This window comes from Bombus vancouverensis, chromosome 3 (genome assembly GCF_051014615.1).
Source record: "Bombus vancouverensis nearcticus chromosome 3, iyBomVanc1_principal, whole genome shotgun sequence".
Taxonomy (NCBI): domain Eukaryota; kingdom Metazoa; phylum Arthropoda; class Insecta; order Hymenoptera; family Apidae; genus Bombus; species Bombus vancouverensis.
In genome coordinates this window covers 20,693,518-20,714,807 of record NC_134913.1, presented here as the reverse complement: position 1 = coordinate 20,714,807, position 21,290 = coordinate 20,693,518, and the positions used below count along the sequence as shown (strand labels likewise).

At 41.9% G+C, this 21,290-nt stretch overlaps 1 protein-coding gene across 13 annotated transcripts in view; it reads left to right on the top strand.

Annotated features, from left to right (window-relative positions):
* Positions 1 to 21,290, top strand: part of raskol (Ras GTPase-activating protein raskol) — a 255,886-nt gene that overhangs the window by 212,585 nt on the left and 22,011 nt on the right. For all 13 annotated transcript variants that reach the window (XM_076617130.1, XM_033328341.2, XM_076617129.1 and 10 more), the window contains one exon: positions 17,970 to 18,064. In XM_076617130.1, coding sequence (XP_076473245.1) covers positions 17,970 to 18,064 — 95 coding nt within the window. The remainder of the gene's footprint in view (positions 1 to 17,969; positions 18,065 to 21,290) is intronic.

The following is a 21,290-nucleotide window of genomic DNA, read 5'->3' as shown; positions in this document are numbered from 1 at the left end:
TTTGCGAAATTCGTTGCTTCGTACACGTGCGAAAACTTGAGTACAATCCCAAATTCTAAATTCTGCGCCACCCAAAGCTCTTCTCCCTCGTACCGTTCTATTTGCTTTTACGAAGATTGGAAAATTTCTCTCGTTCTCAAGAAAGAAAGAGAGACAACATATTCTCAGATATTGTCAACGTTTTAATTGTTGCCAACGTTTCGATCGTTCGCCGATCACGCTCGATCTTCGTTCGTCGTGATCTACTCGCGACAGAAGCGCGAGAAAACGCGACCGGAAATATTATCGATGCGAGCCTAATCTATTTTGGCGACTCGATTTCGAGCTTAATGGGTCGAATCGCAGCGAACGCTGAAAATGTGCAATCGCGTCGCTCGCGCTTGAGAGCTCTCGGTTCTTTCGTCCGGTTCGTGGATACAGAACGTGAGTGGGTCCTCGCTTTTCACAAAGGGCCTCGAGCGAGAAAAGGTCGAAGGGAAACGAGAGTCCTCGAAACGAGCCTGGTAATCGGAAATACACGCTACGTAGCTCGAGTGTCGGCCGCCTTATGCCGCCTTTCAATTGCGCTTTGTGCCCATCGTGATGAAAACTGCCTTTACATAATATCCATCATCTTAGCGCACTTTTGTTCCATGCGTTGGGAAAAAGCACGTTGGTTTTGTCTCTGTCGTTTGGATAAAAACAAAAATTATATTTTCAAGAGTATACGATAAAAATTGCCTGTAATTATCGTAATTTGATTACAGTTGTAGCTGACGCGTTATGGGCTCTAATGTCCTAGTATTTCTCCTGTTAGAGAACCAAACGATCCTGCGGATGGCTCGAAGCTCCACTTATGACGCGATCGCACTAACATATCGTGAAATTGACACGCATCGACGTGGTAACAGGAAGTTATTTCTAATACCGGTCCGTTGATTATACTTAATTACTTTTTCGCTCGATGTTGAAGTGGGTAATTGTTAAAGAAAATCGATGGATCGTCGATAGAACGATTTTTCCTCTTATAATTGACAATTTTAGAAAACATGTTACGTTAATCACTTATATAACGTTTTTCTTCGTTTTACATAAACTCACAGTCTAAGGATATCGAGAATTTCTACATATACAACTACTCTGCATAGCAAAGCACCCGATTTCATAATAGCAGCGCTGTAATAATAACAAAAGCAATAAAAAAGAATAATAGAAACGAGATAAAGCTAGAGATTATTATTCATTGTGGTACATAAAAATTTCTACCTTAAGTCCATAGGTCACCGATGTTCTACAATAAGTTTTCCGTTTACGTTGTTCGACGAGTTTCCTGTGTACGTGCATATGCGCTTAGGTATGTATAACGCTTAGTAAACGATGACATAAATCATCGATGGCACACACAGCTTGAATAAAATATCGCGTTACAGTGACGCGGTACGAAATGCGTTAAGGAGTTAACGAGTAATATGTTGATATAAGAACATATGGTTTACGCTTATTCGGGTAGCACGGCAATAGAACCAGAATCTTAGTAGCGACACGCGGATTCATATTTTCATTTGTACGCTCTTCGAAGTTAATTTAAACGAAAGATTTTAGATATCAGAAGTAGCGCGTCTACTAGTTACTAAGTTGCAGTCGTTACTTCATTTTTGTCGTTATTACTTCCGGGCAATTTCACCTCTCCAAAGGCGAATAATTTCATCTCTTTTTTTGCGAAGGTAGATTAATGTAGCAGGTTTTCCTTTCAATTCTAGACTTGGATAATTTTACGCGTGTTCTCCGTCTCTCTCTCCTCTTTCATTTACGAAGCAAACTACGATACTACGGATACCTATTATTGAATTTGTCCTAACGACATCCTTTCTTCGCGCCTTCCTCTCTTCTGTGTCGGTAAATATTCAGATCAAAAATGTGCAAGTATTACAAGGTGATGTTCCCTCTTTGAAGTATAAAATCATAATAAATTATAACACAGACGTTCGATAAACTAGTTTCATCTTTAAACGCTATCGTGTATCGCGATCTTTCATAAGAAGCGTTGTAACAACAATAATTTATTTCGCTGTGGTCTATGTGTAACCGGTTCTGTTCACCTTTGTTCTCCCAATTGACTAATCGTTCTTTCAGGATTTGATCATTTTTTATCGATTCAATTGGCGAAAGGCGAGCAAGGTTGCTACAAGATCCGTCGCTCGTTGAATTAGGTACGATTTGCTTCATTGGCTCCATTTTTGGGTGGTCGCAGCATGGAGAAAGAATTTTTCGAAAAACGGTTCGGAAACGAGAGTCTCGTGTCGTTTTCAAGTAGATGGGTCGACGGATTTCCAAAACGAAGAATTGGTTTCTTTTTTTTAGCGTTCGTGTTGTTGAAAAATATTACATTGCGTGACTAAATTTTGATAGGTAATTTATGCAATCGTAAATGCATCGCAATTATTTTCTGTTTGGTTTAACTGGCAGATTTTCTTCCAGTATTTGATCAAATGTATGGATCTCTTTATAAAATAACGCAATGCAGCAGGCGCTATCGAACGTACGCGTATAACGAGACGCGTATATGCTTGATTGGACATAATTCGTGGCGTAATCGATAATAAACCGACTTTCTATGCAAAGACGAGCAACTAACGTAGAACAAAACTGGTTTACGCGTACAAGGCTCGTACATTTCCAAAAATGTGGATCAATTTATTGTTAGGCGCGTAACGCTGCTTCCTCTTTAACTTGTGTAATTTACATAACAAATGGCCTATTTTAGAACTTAATACAGCTTGACTGTGTTGCAACGGCATATAAAATTACCATGTAGAATAATTCAGACGAGAGGAATATATTAAATTAAATTCACGAGCTCGGGCAGAAACAACTTTATCGATACTGCTTTGGAGTAAGACCACTTTTGAAGAACGCGATGGAAGTTGAAACGTAAAAATCCAAACTATAAAAAAAAACAAGATAGTAAAATCGTTGCAACCGTGTAACAACGCGAAATAAATAAGCAAGCGGCGAAATGACAAAGTAAAACGTTATTACGTAAAAGACAAGGAAATCGATCGCAAAAGCTGCAATTTATCTTATTGCGCGAACATCCTTCGATCGACTACCCGATGCAATCGAATATGAAAACGCTTGGTGGAAGCTAAAAGAACAAAATTATCGTAACGACCGTTCTTTTACGACACGACATTCTATACCGGCCTGTCTACCGAACTTGCGATGCCTATCGAAACTTTCACTGAACGCTAACAGTGAAAGAGGAAAAAGAGGACGTAAGAGAGCACCTGTACGATTAACGATAAAAGGACGAGATCTCTCGCAAGGTAACCTTGAGAATCGTAATAAGAAAATGAGAGAAGAAAAACGCGACGGTATAAGGAAAAGGAAGGAGGAGAGGAGAAACTCGACCGCGGTGCTGACACGTTCGAGAGGCCTGGTCGCGGGACCTACATCGCGAGATAAAGCCTGTTTACCTGGAAGGGAATAATTATTATTCGAGGGGAACCAGTTCCGCGAGTATACGGCAGGAGCGTGGCTGCATCGTCTGCCGTGAAGTCGGCGTAAAATATCGTCAGATCGTGTTCCCCAGGGAGCACGGTTCGTTTCTGGCTACAAGGCCGGCTTTCGATTCAATTAGAGGTGTGCTACGGTTGGGATACGTTCGAACGCTTCCTTGTTCGTAGCTTTTTCACGCTTGTTCACGCTTGTTCGCGTTTGTTCAACGGAGCTTGCATATCATTTTTCCTGGATAACGTAATGGTGGTAGTAGGACGGAAAAATAGAGAAAATAGACGGATAGAGGGAATACCTTGGAACGAGGATACAAACTATTTCGACATTTGACGCAACGATAACGTTCTACCATTTATTTTGCGTACTTTGTTATCTTGTGCATTTTTTTAATGCTATTGGAATGGTATGCATAGAAGATTTATATAATATTTGACGAGCAACGTGAATATTTCGCGTAAAAATTAGGTCGATGCGACGCGAAATATAGCCGTTCTGCAAAATTTGAAATTAGGGTAATATCTCGTTGCAGCTGTCCGAATTAACGTTATTAGCGAAAGTTTACGAGTGAGAAATTAAAGATTACCATTTTGAAGTCAGAAATTACAAAGTTCTAACTAAATATTGCAAATTAATACGTTTGAGAGTCGAGTTATATTTAGAAAGGCGTTTCTAAAAGCGACTACAGAACAAGATCGTACTTAATTGCAATTAAGCAAATCAACGAATGTACTATCGATGTTGCGGATTTGAATTTTAATCGATCAATTAATATTCATCGGCAAGCCGGAAGTGAAAGAGTTAAAATCTTTCCGTATCAATCGAGACTCGATGACAGAGCGTTCGTATAAGATACGTATGCCACGAATTCACGGATTGCTAATTATTTAATCCACTATTCTTCTTCCTCTCAAGCGCGTAAGATGTAAGCGAATCACTTTTCACAGATTAACCGATGACTATTTTATTTAGATTTTACAGCAATTTTATATCAAAAACTATCGCATTCTGCCTCGTTAATAGTACCTGCGTTTGACTCTTATAGTTCTACCGTTATAGTAATTAAAAATGTCGGGTATTCTATAATTTACAGGATCCGTATCGTTAAATTTAGAACTGCGTTCGTGCGATCTGACGAAACAGGAGTAATACGTAACAATTCACTGAAATTTAGGATTATCTACGGACATCGTTCCCTACGGTATATGTAAATAGGCATATCGTACAACAAGAGCCTATACTAGCGAACACGACAAAGGAACAGAAAAAATAAGAAGCCCTTGAATGAAGGTTTTGCGCAGACCGGGCAAGTCGGTCTTTGCGGTAACGTAACGCTTACTTACGTTAGTCTCGATCCCACGCTCTTTGCATAACATGACTGACCTACCGTATCGTCGATACTTGCCAGCCGACTGACTGTGCGATCTAACGGGCGGCCTGTTGCACGCGAACCGGCCTCGAGGAAATTCGCGTACATGTCGCCGAAAAGACCGCGACACCGCGTGCTGATTGACCTTTCCACGATATATAATCAATAAACGAGCTTTCCTCGCTGATTTCGAAGATTTGCAAAGCCGACCCATTGACACTGTATTCGTTTCCTTGGCATCGGTGTCGGAAAACGGTATTTGATTTTCTGAAACGAGGCAATTAAAGATAGTATTACTAGCTTGTAATGTACGATCGTTAAGTCGTTTAACGTGTTTGATAATACGCAACGCGAACGTTGTCAGCGAACCTTGAAGAATTGTTTAAAGAGATAGCAAATGGAACGTGCTCGAACCGGTAAAAGGTTGTTTTAAGATGACGGTGAAAAAACAATAATTTGTGTCGTACGAGCAGAGTCCGGCTACATTTACATTACCGTAACCTAGATGCTGATCTAAGGTTATTTTATTTATTCGTGTTTTTTCCCAACTTTTTTTCAACGCATACGTCAAATCCGTGCGTCATTTTTCTCAAACAGATTTCATTCGAGCAACAGCGAACGACCTGTGTTCTCGTAACGTTCATTTTCTATTTTCAGTTCCAACCATTCGATTTATCCATTAAAAGTTTACGAATTAGCAAGCCACGTTATACCTAACAAGATGTAGGATAAAATTTTTCCCTTTAATTCTCCTTTGCTATAGCGGATCGGCTATTTCTTCGCGAACTCGCCACAACATAACGCTCTCATGAGCGGCGTATTATCGTCAAGTCCACGGAATCATCGATGCAGATACGTGGTTTCGATAAACAGCAGCCACCGAAAGCCGCTTTGCATCAGGCCTTAAAAGAAACACGACGCGACGTTGTAACCTTCTCCGCGGGGCGCATCCTTCGATATGAACGGAACCGAAGAAACAGAGGAGGATAAGGCGCGACCAAGTTGTTGAACAGGAAGTCGCTTTTGCAACGTGCAAGGACAACGCGTGTGTGCGCTCGTTGTCAAGAAAGAGACGGATATTTTAAGATGCGCTTCTCCTTCCTTTTACATATGCCGCTTTTTCTTCCCTGTAAAAACTTGTTTCCGTTGAGCCGATACTCGTGGTCTTTTAAACATTTTAACGATTTTTACGACTATGCGAATTTCAAACTCTATCAACGCACGTAATATATACGGGCAATTCGGTTATAGATTTTTTATTGTTCAAATTCGTGGTTTTTGGCCGACGAAATGTAATTCCGAGTACAGTTCGTTGTTAGAGTTCTATGGCGTCGGAAATGGTTAACCCTTCGCGATGCGACGAGAAAGATTATTCGACGAGCAAAAATTTCGTCTCATAAATATTTCAACTTTCCACGCTTTGCAAAAATATCGAAAGAAAAAATAAATTACGTGGACGAACAAGTCCCTTTCCGCGCAGCTTTAAACCGGCTAAACGTCGAAGTGGAAAAAAGGACATCTGCAGCAATTAACTCGTACAATTGTCAATTTAAGGTAGCAATCAAATTTTCGCCAATGGACGAATAGCGAAACAATGGAATTCATAAATAAAAGTTAGCGATGCAAGCTGCGTAGCCTAATGGACTTATATTTATACTCTAAATACGTACCTGGTATGAAAAGGTCCTTCTAGTCGAACGGGCATAGGTGTTTCACGGGTGTTCGGATGTAATCCATATTTGCCCCATGGAGAATGTACGATCGACCGTTATTAATGCTGTTAGTATTTCACGGCCGAACTACGGCCCGAACTACGGCCCGAACATCCCATTTGAAATTGGTCCGTGACTTTCCCACGTGCCTTTTATCGCTCATAGGGATTGCGCTCAACAAAAAAATTGCTAATCCGTGCAGGTGTTTGATCTCTTCGTAAGGAGTCAGTTGAACTTGTGCTTTTTATACGTATCCTAGCCACGACGATCACGTAATGAAGTTTCTTCGAACGTTTGATGAAGTAGCTTTTTGTTTATCGAATAATCGAAGCCGAATTGTGCGACTGTTTGGCGATCAGAATTAACTTATTCGATTTTTCAGAAATCAAAAAAAGGAAAAAAAAGAAAGAAAAAGAAATATGTTTCAAACTGTCTGGTTTGAAGAAAAATTCTCATTCAGAGATCACGGTCGTCGGTCGCATGAAATTTGTTTTTAAGTACGATCCCCGAGTTGAAACAATAGCGGTTAATGGATCAATTAACACGATGATTCAAAGGAACGAACGAAACTTGAATTAATTTTTACGTTTGAAATTCACGAGTAGTCGCGAAGCAAGAACGTAATAAGCGTGAGAATTTAGTTGTTATATTATAGCTGGACGTATCTCTTTCTGAAGGCTATGTCCTGCATCGTCTGACGCATCATTTTGACGATGTATCATCTGCATAAAGCGCACCGTGCGAAATCGGATCTGTCCGATTTGACGCGGTCATTAATCGACGGCAATAATTTATCCGTGACAGATGCGTCAAAACGACGAATGAAAAAGAGAACACGAGGGAAAGCGTGACCAGGGATTAAATTCGCGACTGCCTCCGATGAGAAATTAGCATGTAGCTATTTATTTTATTCGAGCTGTTTATTTATTTGATGGGTTTGGCCCGTTTCAAAATGTTTTCGAAAGATTTGAATATTAAACGTCGTTTATAAATGCGTATGCATTTCGATGTATCGCGGATCGAATTTCTATACCTTTTTTAAGCTCTTTATCCGACACGTGGCAAATTCTTCATCGCGATGAAAATTATTTCGCCGTTCTTTCTCCGTCCGCTTTCACGATCGAACCAGAAACCGTCGACTGGCACGTCGTAAAAAGGATGGCTCTATTAAAATAGAAATGACCGAAGGGAGATCTTGTTAGGCGGAAGAGATTCACCGAGGAGCGAAAGGCAGGAACATCTGGCCGCTCGCTACGGTCCACCTCTGTGTCATCGTCGCTTTGAAAATCCGCCTTTGCTCGTTTGTATACCATTCACGCCTTTCTCGTATTCGTTGTGCGCGTACCGCATTGGATTTTATAGATTACAGATTATAAATGCTGGTAAAGAAACTTGAATCACGTGTACGGCGTTTTTAACGTGTTCGTTTCTTTTCTTGGCAACAGCGTTACGCGCGACGGTGGCTGATTTGGTTGTTGGAACAATAGAACAGATGACGAATAAGGGTCGAATGAAGAGAGCCGTTATTAATAGTAATTCCGTGCTTATAAAGTGGGAAAAGAACGACGGCAGAATTTTTAATGGAATTTTGAGATCAGTTGGAGATATAAGTTCGATAGAAGTACAAAGATTAACCGTAGTAATAGATCCATAAAAACTCTGTCTCGCTATGATTTGCCTAATTATAAATTCTGCCGAAAAGAATTCTATCGCAGAATCGGAATACCGTCATTAGCTTTCGACGATTTACCACACTATATTCGATGAAACTTCCATCCGTTCGACGTTACGATCGTCGTCGCGGACCAACAGATACGATGTAAATTAATAACCTAACCGTGACTTCACGCTTGCATTCATGAATTTTAATCGTTGCGCAGATTGCATTCGAAACTCGGGATTTTGTTTGACGTTCCTTTGACAAATTACCGTCCCTTCCTTCTGCATATGTTCGATACATAATACCATCGATGTATCCAGGGGAAAGCGATTTCCAATGGCTACGATTTGTCGTAAATGGGGTTTGTGAATTTATCGTTTTCGTGAATTCATAGCGCAACAAGCTAGTTCACGCCTTATTCTAACGCACGAAACACGCTTGTTTGCAGATGAACGCCCAATTGGTCGAAAACTCGAAAGAACGCGACAAAATCGACCAAGACGAATCGGTGTTTCTTTCGGCAAGCGCGATAAAATTTATTTTTTCGGTGAGCGAAGGCATGAAATCGTTTTTTTTCCTTTTTAGAAATTTATAGAGTGATCTTAACGTAGTTATAATATAACTTGCTCGCTATTTTCATTGAAAATTTATTAAATATACGTATATTTCGATACTTTCGATCTATGTAGTTTGCAAAATTTCTGTAAAACATTTTGCTATTTAATCTTTCGGAATTTATCGAATATCGATACATCAAACTACGAAGAAACTGTCGCTGTTGCGACATGTTCGACGACGACTGTGAACCTGGCGCTGAGGAAGCGGGCGCTTATGTCCACCGGGAACAATGCAGAGCAGCATCGCAAGCAAGCGTGTGTTCACGTATATCCGACGTAAATCGTGTTTGGTCATCGTTCGCCCATAAATAATTCCAGCCAGGGGACAATAGGTCGAACAGCTGAAAACGGCCTAAAAAGCAGCCCCGAGGCGGTTCTCGCGCGGCAACGCGCCGGTGACACGACAGACCGAACAAGTACTCGCGTGATGGCTTTCCGATAGAGTCTGCGCTGACGCGTGCAGAAAGATCGAGGATGCAGCCTGTACGTGTGCAGGGTGTCGTTTGTAAAAATAACCGATGCGAAAAGTCGAGAGGACGAATACAAAGAAGGGGGAGTGATGAAATTTGCAAGCTCGTAGCGGGACGCCAGACTTTCGACGTCAAAGTATCGGACTATGAGCGGCGACTGATTCGATCTTCTTGCAGACTAATTGGTATAATTGATTTCTAGGTTCTTAGTTAAAAGTGTTTGCTGAAATGAAATTTTAAGATTTCGATGAAACTGAAGCTAAATATTCTAAAATGAAAGATTCGATGCAGATTGTCTGCTTTTGACTGAAAAATTTTCGATCCAGTAAACCTGATGTCTATTGCATACCGGCGCCGATCGATTTCATCGTCACTTTATGAATTTTTATCGTTAACGAAGAATTTCTAATTACATTAAATCGATACTCTTGTGTGCTAACTTTGTATTTATAATTTAAAATTTACGATAATACCGTATAGTGCAACGTATTTAAAACATTTCACGATCATTTATTTAAAAACAGCGTCTCTTTGATATAGAAATAGCTTCTGTATAAAAGTTAATCGTTAGCACAGGTAATGAAATCGCGACCACCATTCGAAACGCTGTTCTTGACGTCTACCTTTTGTCAAGCATCGCGACAAAGTCGCAACAAACCGTACCGAAAATTGTTCTTTGATTTAACCGTGGACGCATATTTCGTCGAACACATCGTCGCGACATTGTCAAGATTTAATAAGGTTTCACGGTGGACGACATAAAACGCTCGGAACCCCATAAAAGGAGGATCGAGTGCATATTTCGTCGATCGTTTGTAATGAGCGTAGACTTTGCGAGCAGGATAGTCACTATATGATAAAGCGATAAATTAAACGTACCAACCCCATACGTCTCGTCCTGTCCTTTTTTCAACGCGTTAACAGTCATTGTGGGGTTAATGGCGTATGAATCCCATGAATCGCAGCCCCGGTTAGCAGCCGATTTCAATAGAAACTAGTCCAGTCGGTGGGCTGTCATCGTTGTTCTTTTTACCGACTGCCCGTATCGGATCAAACGGCGAACCGGCGCGGCGCGCCGCGTCTTTTCGACATGATATTCTATCAGGTGCGGTTATCGTTTTAATCGATAATAGTCTACTCCTTTATCTTTTTTTTCATTAAGCAGAAACGAGTGTAACTCGTTCGCGGCCTTGTTCTCGGATCAAAAGACGAAGTAATTAATTCTCCGTAGCAGCATCCCGGCACGAATAACGGTAATCGGTGAAAGAATGCAGACAGAAAACGGAAAACCAACTGAAAGCCAACATGTCGTTTCTGCGTTGTTTTGGCGTCGGAGCAAGTTCTTCGATCGTGAAAGACAACGAGGCACGTTGTTACATGCGTTCAAACGACAAATTGCGTTTTGTATGGTCGACGATGTACGTAGGTACTTGGAACGCTTGAAAATTTCGTCTAAAAGTGACGCAAATACTTAAAAAAGTATACGCGTGAGTAACAATTTTGAAAGGTTGTACGCGAAACCGTTTTCGAAGGCGATTCGCGACACGCTCGATCGACGGAGAAACAGGAAAATGGGAATTTGTTAACAAATTTTCTTTCTTCTGTTATCTTTCTTAGTTCGCCCTAACGTCGCGTATTTTGAGCAAACGAAGCTACTCGTACGAACTTGAGTATAAAAATTATGTTCCTCGTCTTATTCGTCTTGAATAATATATTTTTCAGAATGAAACGTCCAAACGAAATACTTCGTTTTAAATCCACTTAACTGAAACTTAAAGTAGCCCTTGAATAATATCCCGAGTGATATAAGTTTTCCAGAACTTCGCGCAAGTCAGACCTTTATTTCGAAATTTCCTCGTTTCATTAATCTTCCAAACCACAGAGTTTGCGGGGAATAGCGTAAAATTTCCTTGAATCTCGTCGAGGTGATCTATTTAAAAGAAATTCTGCGGGCGACTAAAGCGTTTCTCCTCTGGTGCATTGTCCCCTGAAGAACTCCCTTGTCTAATGGAGACACCGGGAGAAAGAGAGATGGATAGATTCTTGGACGTCCGCCAAACGTTCCGCGGAATGTGGAAGGAAAACCTTGCCGGGGGATTTTGGGATTCCGCGAACCGAGTTTAGCGCGTTTCGAATAATTTCCAGCTGACGGCAGCTGGAAGAGGAGATGAGTAGGTTATATATAATACCGAACCAAGTTTTTCGCTCCTTTTATCGTCGGTATTCATCTTCGTCTTTAAAATTCCTTTGGAACACGACATTGGGATTTGATTTAATTCGAATAAACGTTAACTTTGAGAACAACGCGCGTCTATGTTTAGAAAGAAAATAACTTTTATCCGTCCTCTTTCCGTCAAACTATTATGCAGAGAATTTCGTTACGAGTTTCCAAAGTGTCGCGAATACGCGTAATGCAGATTTCTCTAGATCCTCCAAAGAGTTTAACTTGATTCGAAATTTATTTCATAATAACTAGATTTACACGTCCCGAGAGAAAGCAAATTCCTTTTTAATTTCCAGAAGAGGCCGCGTTATTCGAACGTAACTCGCATAACGAAAGGAGCGATATTTCGATATACCAGATATCCTAGGATTTCAACGACAAGACTGTGTCTACGGAGGCAGAAATCGCGGGAATATCCCAAATATCGTATAATCGCGAGTCCGCGCTTATCGAACAGTGTCGAGCGAAACGGATCGGTAGATTCGAGGTCTGATCGCAGATGAGTGCAGATTCGATAGCGTGGTTTTAAAGGTCCGTCGTTATCGGCACGAGCAATCGTGGTTCCAACACCCGGCACTTATCTCGGCCATAGTTGGCTGTGTAACATAGTCGACCACGCGAAGATGATGACGATAAAGCACCGATGCTGGGACCGCTCGTTAATTCGCGGCACGATATCACCGAAATTAGTCGAAACGTATCCAATCCGTCGTCGCAAACGGGACGGTAATAATCTCGACGAAAGAAATACGGCACGACGAAAGAATCAAGACTTTATGGATTTTGGAACGGAAGCTGAGACTAACGAGCGAACGAACGCGTGTCGAGGACAAAACGAAACGTTCCGACGAAGGAAGAGGAAAGCAACTTTTAACGCTCGTAGCTCTACATTCGGTCTATCGTAAAGCATCGGTAAATAACGAAAGGACTGGAAACTTTTTCTCTCGTTCTATTTTGCTGCGCGTGCAGCTTAAGGATAGTACCGGGAGTGAACGCGAGGCTCGTAAATTCGCGACCGCTTCTTGTCACGGCCAGCCAGCGAGTTTTGCATCGCGATCTTATCAGAGTGTGCACGGATTGTACGGTATCGTCGATGTGGAAGCGTGTCTATGCATTGTGACGCGGTCAAGAGAGACCTGCTTTATCGGCCGAGACTAAACAACGTTGTCGTAAAAAATCTCGTCTCTCGTTATACGATACTTTTACGGAAAATCGGAAATTTATAATGGAAATTATCTAATATCGTGTCTAATATTGGCAAATACGTCAACGGATACTACGATAGTATCTACTTTAAACTCTAAGATAGTCCGATTAAAAATTATCCAAAATAGGAAAAGTCTAATCCCTTGTTCAAAGATTGAATTGCCAGTCGATCGAGATACGATTCAGCTGGGTACTGTTCGTAATCGTCCGTCGATTATAACGAAGGAGAGCTTAATCGTAGATTCGTCGTACGCATGACGTCTGTAACGGTTTAATGGCACGTCGTTCTCGTAGAATTTGAATGCCTGGCATTCTGTCTCGTTGGGTGGTCCGTTGAATCGGATCGTTTATGAATGATTTAACGAGAGTGGGTCTCTCCAACCGAAAATCCAATCGGCATCGGTAGCCTCTAACGCGCCATTACGTCATACGACGGAATGCAAGAGGTCGACCTTGCGAACCACACAATCGTGCATTGTGAACCGTTGAATAGTCCGCGATTCTATCGCGAGGTTTCGAGTTCTTAGCGCAGTTGACGATCGCCGTTGGAAATTAAACTGATTCCCGACAGAAATTTTCACTGTGTTACTTCCAATTGCTTGCCGCGTGTATTTACTCGCTCGTAATACTCGTAATTGTTGCACGTTTTGCGACTGGAGGAACATTGGAATGTTTGAAAGACAGTGACGTGAGTAACAAAAGATTTAAGTGGATTTACGCAACCAACCTTGTTAGTTCTTAACCAACTTCGTTCTATGCGACTCCGCTTCTACAATATTACCAATTGAAATAACGAAATAACGTAGTTTTCAACTTTTAAACTCGAGATCTTCTTGACATTCTCATGAAATATTTCATCGTCGCTGAATATACAGATGTTCGTTGCGAGACCAATTTTATTCAAGAACAAATTATTCTTTTTCTTTTTCACGACGCCATTTTCGAAAGCAATTCTTTCACGTTTCATGTTTTCTTAAACTTCAGAGATAGTAATCTACAGCGTATTTAATTTTCCATCTTGATAGAAACGAAGATGCAATCGCAACCATTAACGGCGTTTCCAACCCTTATCCTCCGTCAACTTGGCCCGTTGTGCCAATATATCGCTTTCCAAACGGCCCCGTGCAAATACATAGGATACAGTGCGCAACCCTTAACAATGATCAACTAGGTCGAAGAAGGTCACTCGTTTGAACGACTAACAATAAAATATATCAATTGGCCGGCAGCCGTTTCGGTTTCGTCAAAAATCTCCGATTGTTCGTGCGCCGAACCCGCCCCGTCGATAGAACGGAATGCCGACAATCGCACCCTTTGTCGGCCCATTATTTCATAGCCTGCGTTTCTAAACGGAAACGCGATCGATCGATCCGCTGCGTCGCTCGATGCAAGTGCGATCACGATCGACGGCGATCGAACGCGCGAGGGTTTCGCGTGTCGGATCATTAATAATGGAAGGATTCGCGTCACGCGGTTCCATCGTTAACGAAACGCTCACGATTTCGAAACGTGGGGTGCGCGCCGTTTCTTTCGCTCTCGTTTCGTTTCAATTCCAATTGATCTTTGGCTGGTCGGGGCCAGCTTTGTGCACCGCCTCCGTTCGCCGTTGCTCCAGCCGCGGCACAAAAGATGCGTTTTCGCGCTGCACGGTGCCGCGTGCAGCTGCAGCCCCAGCTCTCGTGCATCTATCGCGAGGGAAAAGGGTTCGCGAGAGAACCGGTGCCCATTCTGTCGGCAATGGCCAATTAGCTATTCGCGTACGAGTCGCGACACAATGTGTTTTCGAGATGTACGCGAGCTCGCTCGTTTGCTCTTTCCGACGAAACTTTTACGGACTTTGAATTACAGAATGCTGCATTTACAACGGTCGTGAGATTCACAATTTCGCTGTCTATATTTTGTCGAACGTTTTCGAAAGTATCGAAAACAACGAAAGCAAGGAAGCTCGTTACGATACCTAGCGAATATAAATTTACGTAACGCTAATTTCTCTTGCGATTATCTTCGTTTTTAATCGCTGTCTCCACTTTACGTCTAAATCGAACGCAACGTCTCACCGCTCGTCTCTCGCGTTTCTTCTTCGAGAAATTGTCTCCCTTTTGTACGCCATTTCTTTGTCGAATACCATTGAATTTGTGTCACAGACACAGGTCGCTGGCAAAAGAAGCGTCCATTCGATCGACGACACGCGCGTCGTCTTTTTCCACTCGTGTTTCTCGGTAGACGACTGGTCGAAGGACCAGTTTCCTTCCCTCTTGCAACTGGATTTTCAACGACACGACCACCAGTGTTTTTTTTTCTTTTCTTTTTTTCTTTCACCGAAAGGTGTCACGCGATTTTCACAAAAGCGGCACAGCTGTCGGTCGCAAACACGCCCGTTTCGATTTTAATTAAATTCGAACGAAATGAAAAGCCGCCTTGCTATACTCCTCCTAATGGTCAGCCTCGCTTCCTGTATTTAACCAGCATATAATTAAGTTTTAGAACGATAGGTTCTCCTTAAAATTGCTAGCATCCTCAGCTACCATTTTTCGCGTGGGTATTGTGTAGTAGAACGCATCCTCGAGAGAGTAACGATAAATCGCTGCTCTTCAAACGCTATATCCCTTTTTTCTATATCTGCTTTTGTCTTCCTTTGAACGTTGCTCGGCGTACAGATCGAGCAAAGCTTTTATCCGTATCGGGAAACATCCTGGTGGAAATTACGACGTGTCACAGGTTTACAACTCGATGAAACGGCGAAATTCGCGCGCAATCGTGGCGTAGAATCTGGCGGTTGCATTTTGCAATCAACATAATGGAGGAACGACGGAGCCGCGAGATACAAGATTATTAACGTCGCGGTTGCTTCGATCGTCAGACGGTAAATTAACTTGGAGATCGCTTAAAAAACCGTCATTGGCGAGAACACGCGATAAAAGTCGAAAATGCGGATTTAACGGATCGTAAACGCATCGGCTGTGTTTTATTTTATACGCCGATGTGTTGTACCGAGGGAAGAATTGAATGCCAGTCTATGCGGCCATTAAACGTCATTGGATATATGCTATTACGACCGATATATATGAAACGATGCTACGATGCAAGTCTTCTTTATCCTTTATCCTTTATCCTTTGGCAAGTATAAACAAGCTTCCCGGTACGTAATTGGAAAAGAGGAATTATTATCGTCTTATTCGTGAAGATAGCGTGTACCGATTATTTATGTCCGATAACTATGAAAATTATCGTCAAAATGTATATAGTATGCGAAATATATTAGATATATCTAACGATCGATTTACGTACCCGTCCTAATGTCACAAATCAAATATCCGAATGTTGATTCGAACTTTAACATTTTGTAAGGAAAAGTCGAATCAAACGAAAGCGACGAACGAGACAAAACGCGATTAATTACGATCACGTTGGATGCGTGAACGCAAATCGGAATCGCATCTCGATCGCGTCGAATCTAATTAACGACGAATGAAATTCAGCGAGCGGTAAACGGACCCCTTCTAACGGATCGTTAACTGCAAGAAACGCACGAATCTCGTTGTACCGGGCCAGCAACGAATAAGAAAGGCCCTGTAACTGGAGACTCTCGAGCCAGGAAGAGCGTTTAAATCGCTGACCATAAACAGAGAGAGAAAAGTCCGAGCACCGAAGGCTCTCGCGGGAACGTTAATTACAGGGCAGCTTTCGTTTCTTCTCTCCCTTGGTCGATTTCCGTTGACAGAAACGTGTGCGAGGAAGAGGGACGAAAGACGAATTATAGTACTCCAAGTACCGTTCGAGTTCACGCTGAGTAGTTAGTTGGGATTAAATGGAAAGAATCGTGCCAAAGTATACAACGAGAGTCGGTAGAGTGACTTTTAAATTAATCACGCGATAGAAAGTGGAACTCGGTTTGAAACGTTTAAACATCGACGCTCATTGTTTGATTCGCGTTTTAGAGTTGAACGCTCGCTCGAGTGGATTTAACGATGGATACGTGGCCGGTTACGAGACTATTTTGGGAATCGGAAGCGAATAGAGCGATTAATTGTAAATCGACGCTCTGAAAGAGGCTTTCAAGCGAAGTTTCGTTTTCCCGATTTTTAATAAATAAAAAGCGAATCTCGTATATATCCTCATCAAATATTCGTAGAATCTATCGATCGATGGTATCGTACAATTGTAGGTTAAATCGTTATCGTAAGTTTATCTCGTAGAAAATTGATAACGATGACGATCGTAAAGAAGTAGTTACGATACTGTTTTCTAAATGAAAAATAGATCGTTCCAAACATTTCCGACATTTTCGTAAACTCATTCAGAATTCTTTATCGTTTCTATCTCACGCGTTTGATCGCCAACTATTTTTACAGACGGTACGAGAAGAGATAAGAACAGGTATTACGTCGCAAGCACTCGCTGGTAACGATCGATTCCTCTGTTCACGAATTCCTAGACAGAAGGCGGTACTTGCACACAGCGCCTCGGTCATTGTAAGCGTTTCCATCGTGTTTTCGATGGAACGCCACCATTATAGGGATCCCGTGAATGGCCCCACGACCGCACAATGGCCTGTTGTCGTTCTTGAAATTACGAGGTTCCAGCATTGCTCCGACTATGCCGTGACCGAGTTCCAAGTACGCGAACGAGCAGCCGGTTCCGAAACGGAAGTTCCTCTTTTAATCGCGCCCACGGATCTCCACGTTCCCTTCCCCGATCCGGAATAATGCTATTTCGAAGCCGCTGAAGCTGCTTCCCGATACGGAGAATCTTTTACAAGTGTGTGAACGGTCGATCGGGCGATTAGCGGATAATGGAATGTTCGTGCGAAAAAATGTCCAACTCGATCCTTCCCCCAGTCTGTTGCGAGAAGCGTAGTAGGTGGAGAGGCGTAGACTCGATTTTTAAGAATCGTTTGTGAATGTTTTGGTTAAATAAGAGCAAAGGTGGAGTTTACTCGATTAGGCGATACCCTTTTAAACAGAAGAACGCACGAAAAAGATTTAATCGTTTTGACGTCGGTTAAACCATTCGTACGAAAACTCAAAGATGCCATTTCCTTGTAGGGAGGAAAATCGAGGCAAACCGAGGGAAATGCGATTATTCGCTCGATAGCATTTCGATTTTCGCATCGAATACGAAACGAGATACGATAATTAACGCGACCGTTTGGTCTCGTTCGCACCGGAAACGGCTGAATTACCCTGTTGCTAAATCACAAATGTTCCTCTGTGTTTCAGACACGTCCTACGAGAAGGCCTGCCGAAGGGGTAGCGCTCCGGCCACCCCTGTCCTCGGAGCTCGACCCTTGGACGTCACCCCCAACAGAATCGTCGTAAGTAGACCTCGTTGCTCCCCTTTAAGTCCCTGTAATTTCGATTCACTGTAATTTCCGATCTTTCATAATGCAACGAGCACACCTCCGTACCTTTTGTTCGCTTCCAACGATAACGAAATAACGTGCTCTGCATTTTAAAAGCCACTTTTTAACTGTTATTACTTTCGTTATGATTTAATTTTAATTTTAATTTTAATTGTAATTGTAATTTTAATTTTAATTTTAATATCGATCGTGGAACGAAAATATAACGAGTAACGATTTTATTACGAGTTTGCAAGCGTTTTTCAAGCACATTTGCATTTTTTTGATAGAATATAAATTACCCGATAATAAACGAAATAATACCGAGTAACGAAGAGTTAGGAATTCTTCTAGAAAAGGTGAAACGATGTTTATTCCGTGAAAAAATATCAGATATTTCAACTAAGATCTATCTTTGCACGTAACGGCATAACTATGCGAATTTCATCCTAAACAATTTCGTTTATTCGCGCGATCAATCCCGAAGAATTTTCACTTGGCCGATAGAAAGCACGTTAATTGGCGAAATATCTCGGAGTAATTATTTTATCGTGACGAGGTTGCCGGCTCGTGATCGCAATTAACGCTAAGTCTCCCTCGTTCGAGAACCGAAGAAGATCTTCGGTACGGTATCTCGTCGTAAATCCTTATCGCGACAAGTACCTATTTTCAGCGAATCTGTCAGCACCACGCCAAAATGCATTAGACTTACAGATTAGATCTGACTCCCGATCGTGGCAACTCCTTTCTGTGAAAAGAGCTTTCCGTGTATCTTGAAAGTGGATGCTTGAGAAGATTTTCGATCGTGGAAAGTGCGATTTCCGGCATCTGAAAAGCTTTTAATTCGGCGTTTTAATTCACGCGTATAAACATAGTTTCCTAGGAGATACCTTTATCGATCGTAATCGTCCTCGACAAAGATCTTAACGTAGACATTTATCGTAAAATCTCTCTCGCGTATTTCGAAAGATCTCTCAGATCTCTAAAGACGAATCGTTCGAGACTTATACTCGGTGCTTCCGGTTAAAATTGCGCTCATCGTGTTCCCCTCGAGAAACATTTCGTTTTCGAAGCACGAAAACTGAGTCTCGAGTTTTCCAATCACGTATCTTCGATCTTTCGAATCTCTCGATGCATCAAGTCGTTCAGTTGGAGTACCGTACACTTTTCTTTTTATCGTTACAAACAAGTTGCTTCGAACATCACGTTCATTGTGTTGCTCTCTCGTTCCTCGGATTCCGTCTAGATCGATCACACACACATACACACACACACAAGCGCGCGCGCGATATTAGAAATATTTCATTAGAATATCTATATAAATAAACTCGACACACCATTGAAACAAACATGATTACTTTTGATTAGGAATTCAACTTAATGATACAATATGTAGGTGAACTGAACTTTCCTTGAAATTTCATCGATCGATGAATCCACTCGTTCGATAACGTCACGTTCCATCGACATGGTAACGTTTAATCGTGGCACACGTCTCGGTAATTTCGTCCCTCGTTTCTCCGTGGACGAGGCCACTCTTTCTCCGCGTCACCTTTGCCCTTCGCTTCAATTTCGTTGCGTAAACCGACACGCTGCCTCGTCGAGATGGTGGATGCAAGCAAAAGCAGACGACGACGCGCCACGTAGTATGGAAAATATCGATCCACGGTGTCGTCTTGGCGCTTGGTCGCAGGTGTTCTCAAATCTCACGCGCTAGATCGCTTTTCTAGGACGCGTGTGAGTAGACGCGAGTCCCAGGTGTAGCGTCGCCTCGCTTCGCGCTATATTTGCCGCCGACACCGTGCACACGCCATAGAAACGGGGAAACTATTTTCTGCCGCGATATCGCGATAAGGAAAATTTAAGCGCTCTAAGATTCCTTATAAAGGAGTATCGAGTATTAAGAATTAGAAATACGACTTATTCTTAACGATTGTCCAACTTATATTAACAAATTAGTAACGTTGAAGGTAGAATTTAAAGATCACGCTGATTTATGCGCTGACTTCATTTACAGTTCGCGACGATACTGTAGCTTGCGCCAGTTCTTGTTTCTTTACGTAGAAACATTTTTCTGTGAATAGGATGGACCGGATGAATGTCGATAACCTCAAGTAGGACGCAAGGCGTATTAAGCGAAATCTTTTGATTCGAACAAGTATGTAGGTCAAGTAGTGTGTCTGTACTGAAACGTACGATGAAAGATGTGCAGGGTTGTATCAAAGTAGTAGATATCAAAGATACACGATGAACCACAAAATCCTTCGGAATTACGTACATGGCTTTAAAGACACGATATATCACGAATTAAGAAAATAAATATTTGTCATTGTTTCGACCGTTCGCGGAGAGACGCGATCGCGAGATAGCGCGTCAACGAGAGTCGTAAATTCCCGTTACGATTAAATAATCGTCGCCACGAACTGATCGATCCCCTTATTTCTGTTACGACAATAGGGATGGTTCGAACGAGGTTACACTGATTTAACAGGTATAAATTAATGTTTATTCAAACAACTTCTTCACTAGAGAGACAATTAAGTTTCGATCGATATCCAAAGTCACAGTGTGTAGTACGCGACGTACGCTTAGATGATGGCGATTCAAAAGATGCACAAAGATCGACTTTCTGTGAAGATGATGCTGCGAAGGAAGCTTGTTGTGGGTGGGTCTAATCTATAAGAAAGAGCTGATTTTTTAAGGGCAAGGTTTCATTGGGAGAGCGGGAGAAAGACTTCGCTGTCAAGTGGTTAATTTTCTAGGTTGGTTGGCGAAGAAGGGTGCTAACCGCCGCTCGAGAGAGAGTTGCTAGTGGGAAGCATCATATGCGAGAAAACTAACTTTCCTATCTAGTACTAGTAACGATAAACCTTTAGAAAGCGATTTAGTGAAGAGATGTTTGTTCGGTCTGAAGGACCTTAGCTAGAAAATCCCTGAGATTTATGGTACCTGAGATTTATGAACAGGATGACAACCAGTCATACGTAAGTTGTACTTTGTGTACATCTTCCTTTGAAAGCGGAAAATAAATTTGGAAAATGCGCATTCTTTCGTATACTGATATCGATCTTAGTCGAGTCTAAGATTTAATTTTAAAAATTAAGTCTCGTCGTGTAGTTTCGATTTCCCCGGTATGATGTCACGTTGATCGATAAAACAACTCGGTGAAGCTACGCGTTGCTTCCGCAGTTCCTGTCCT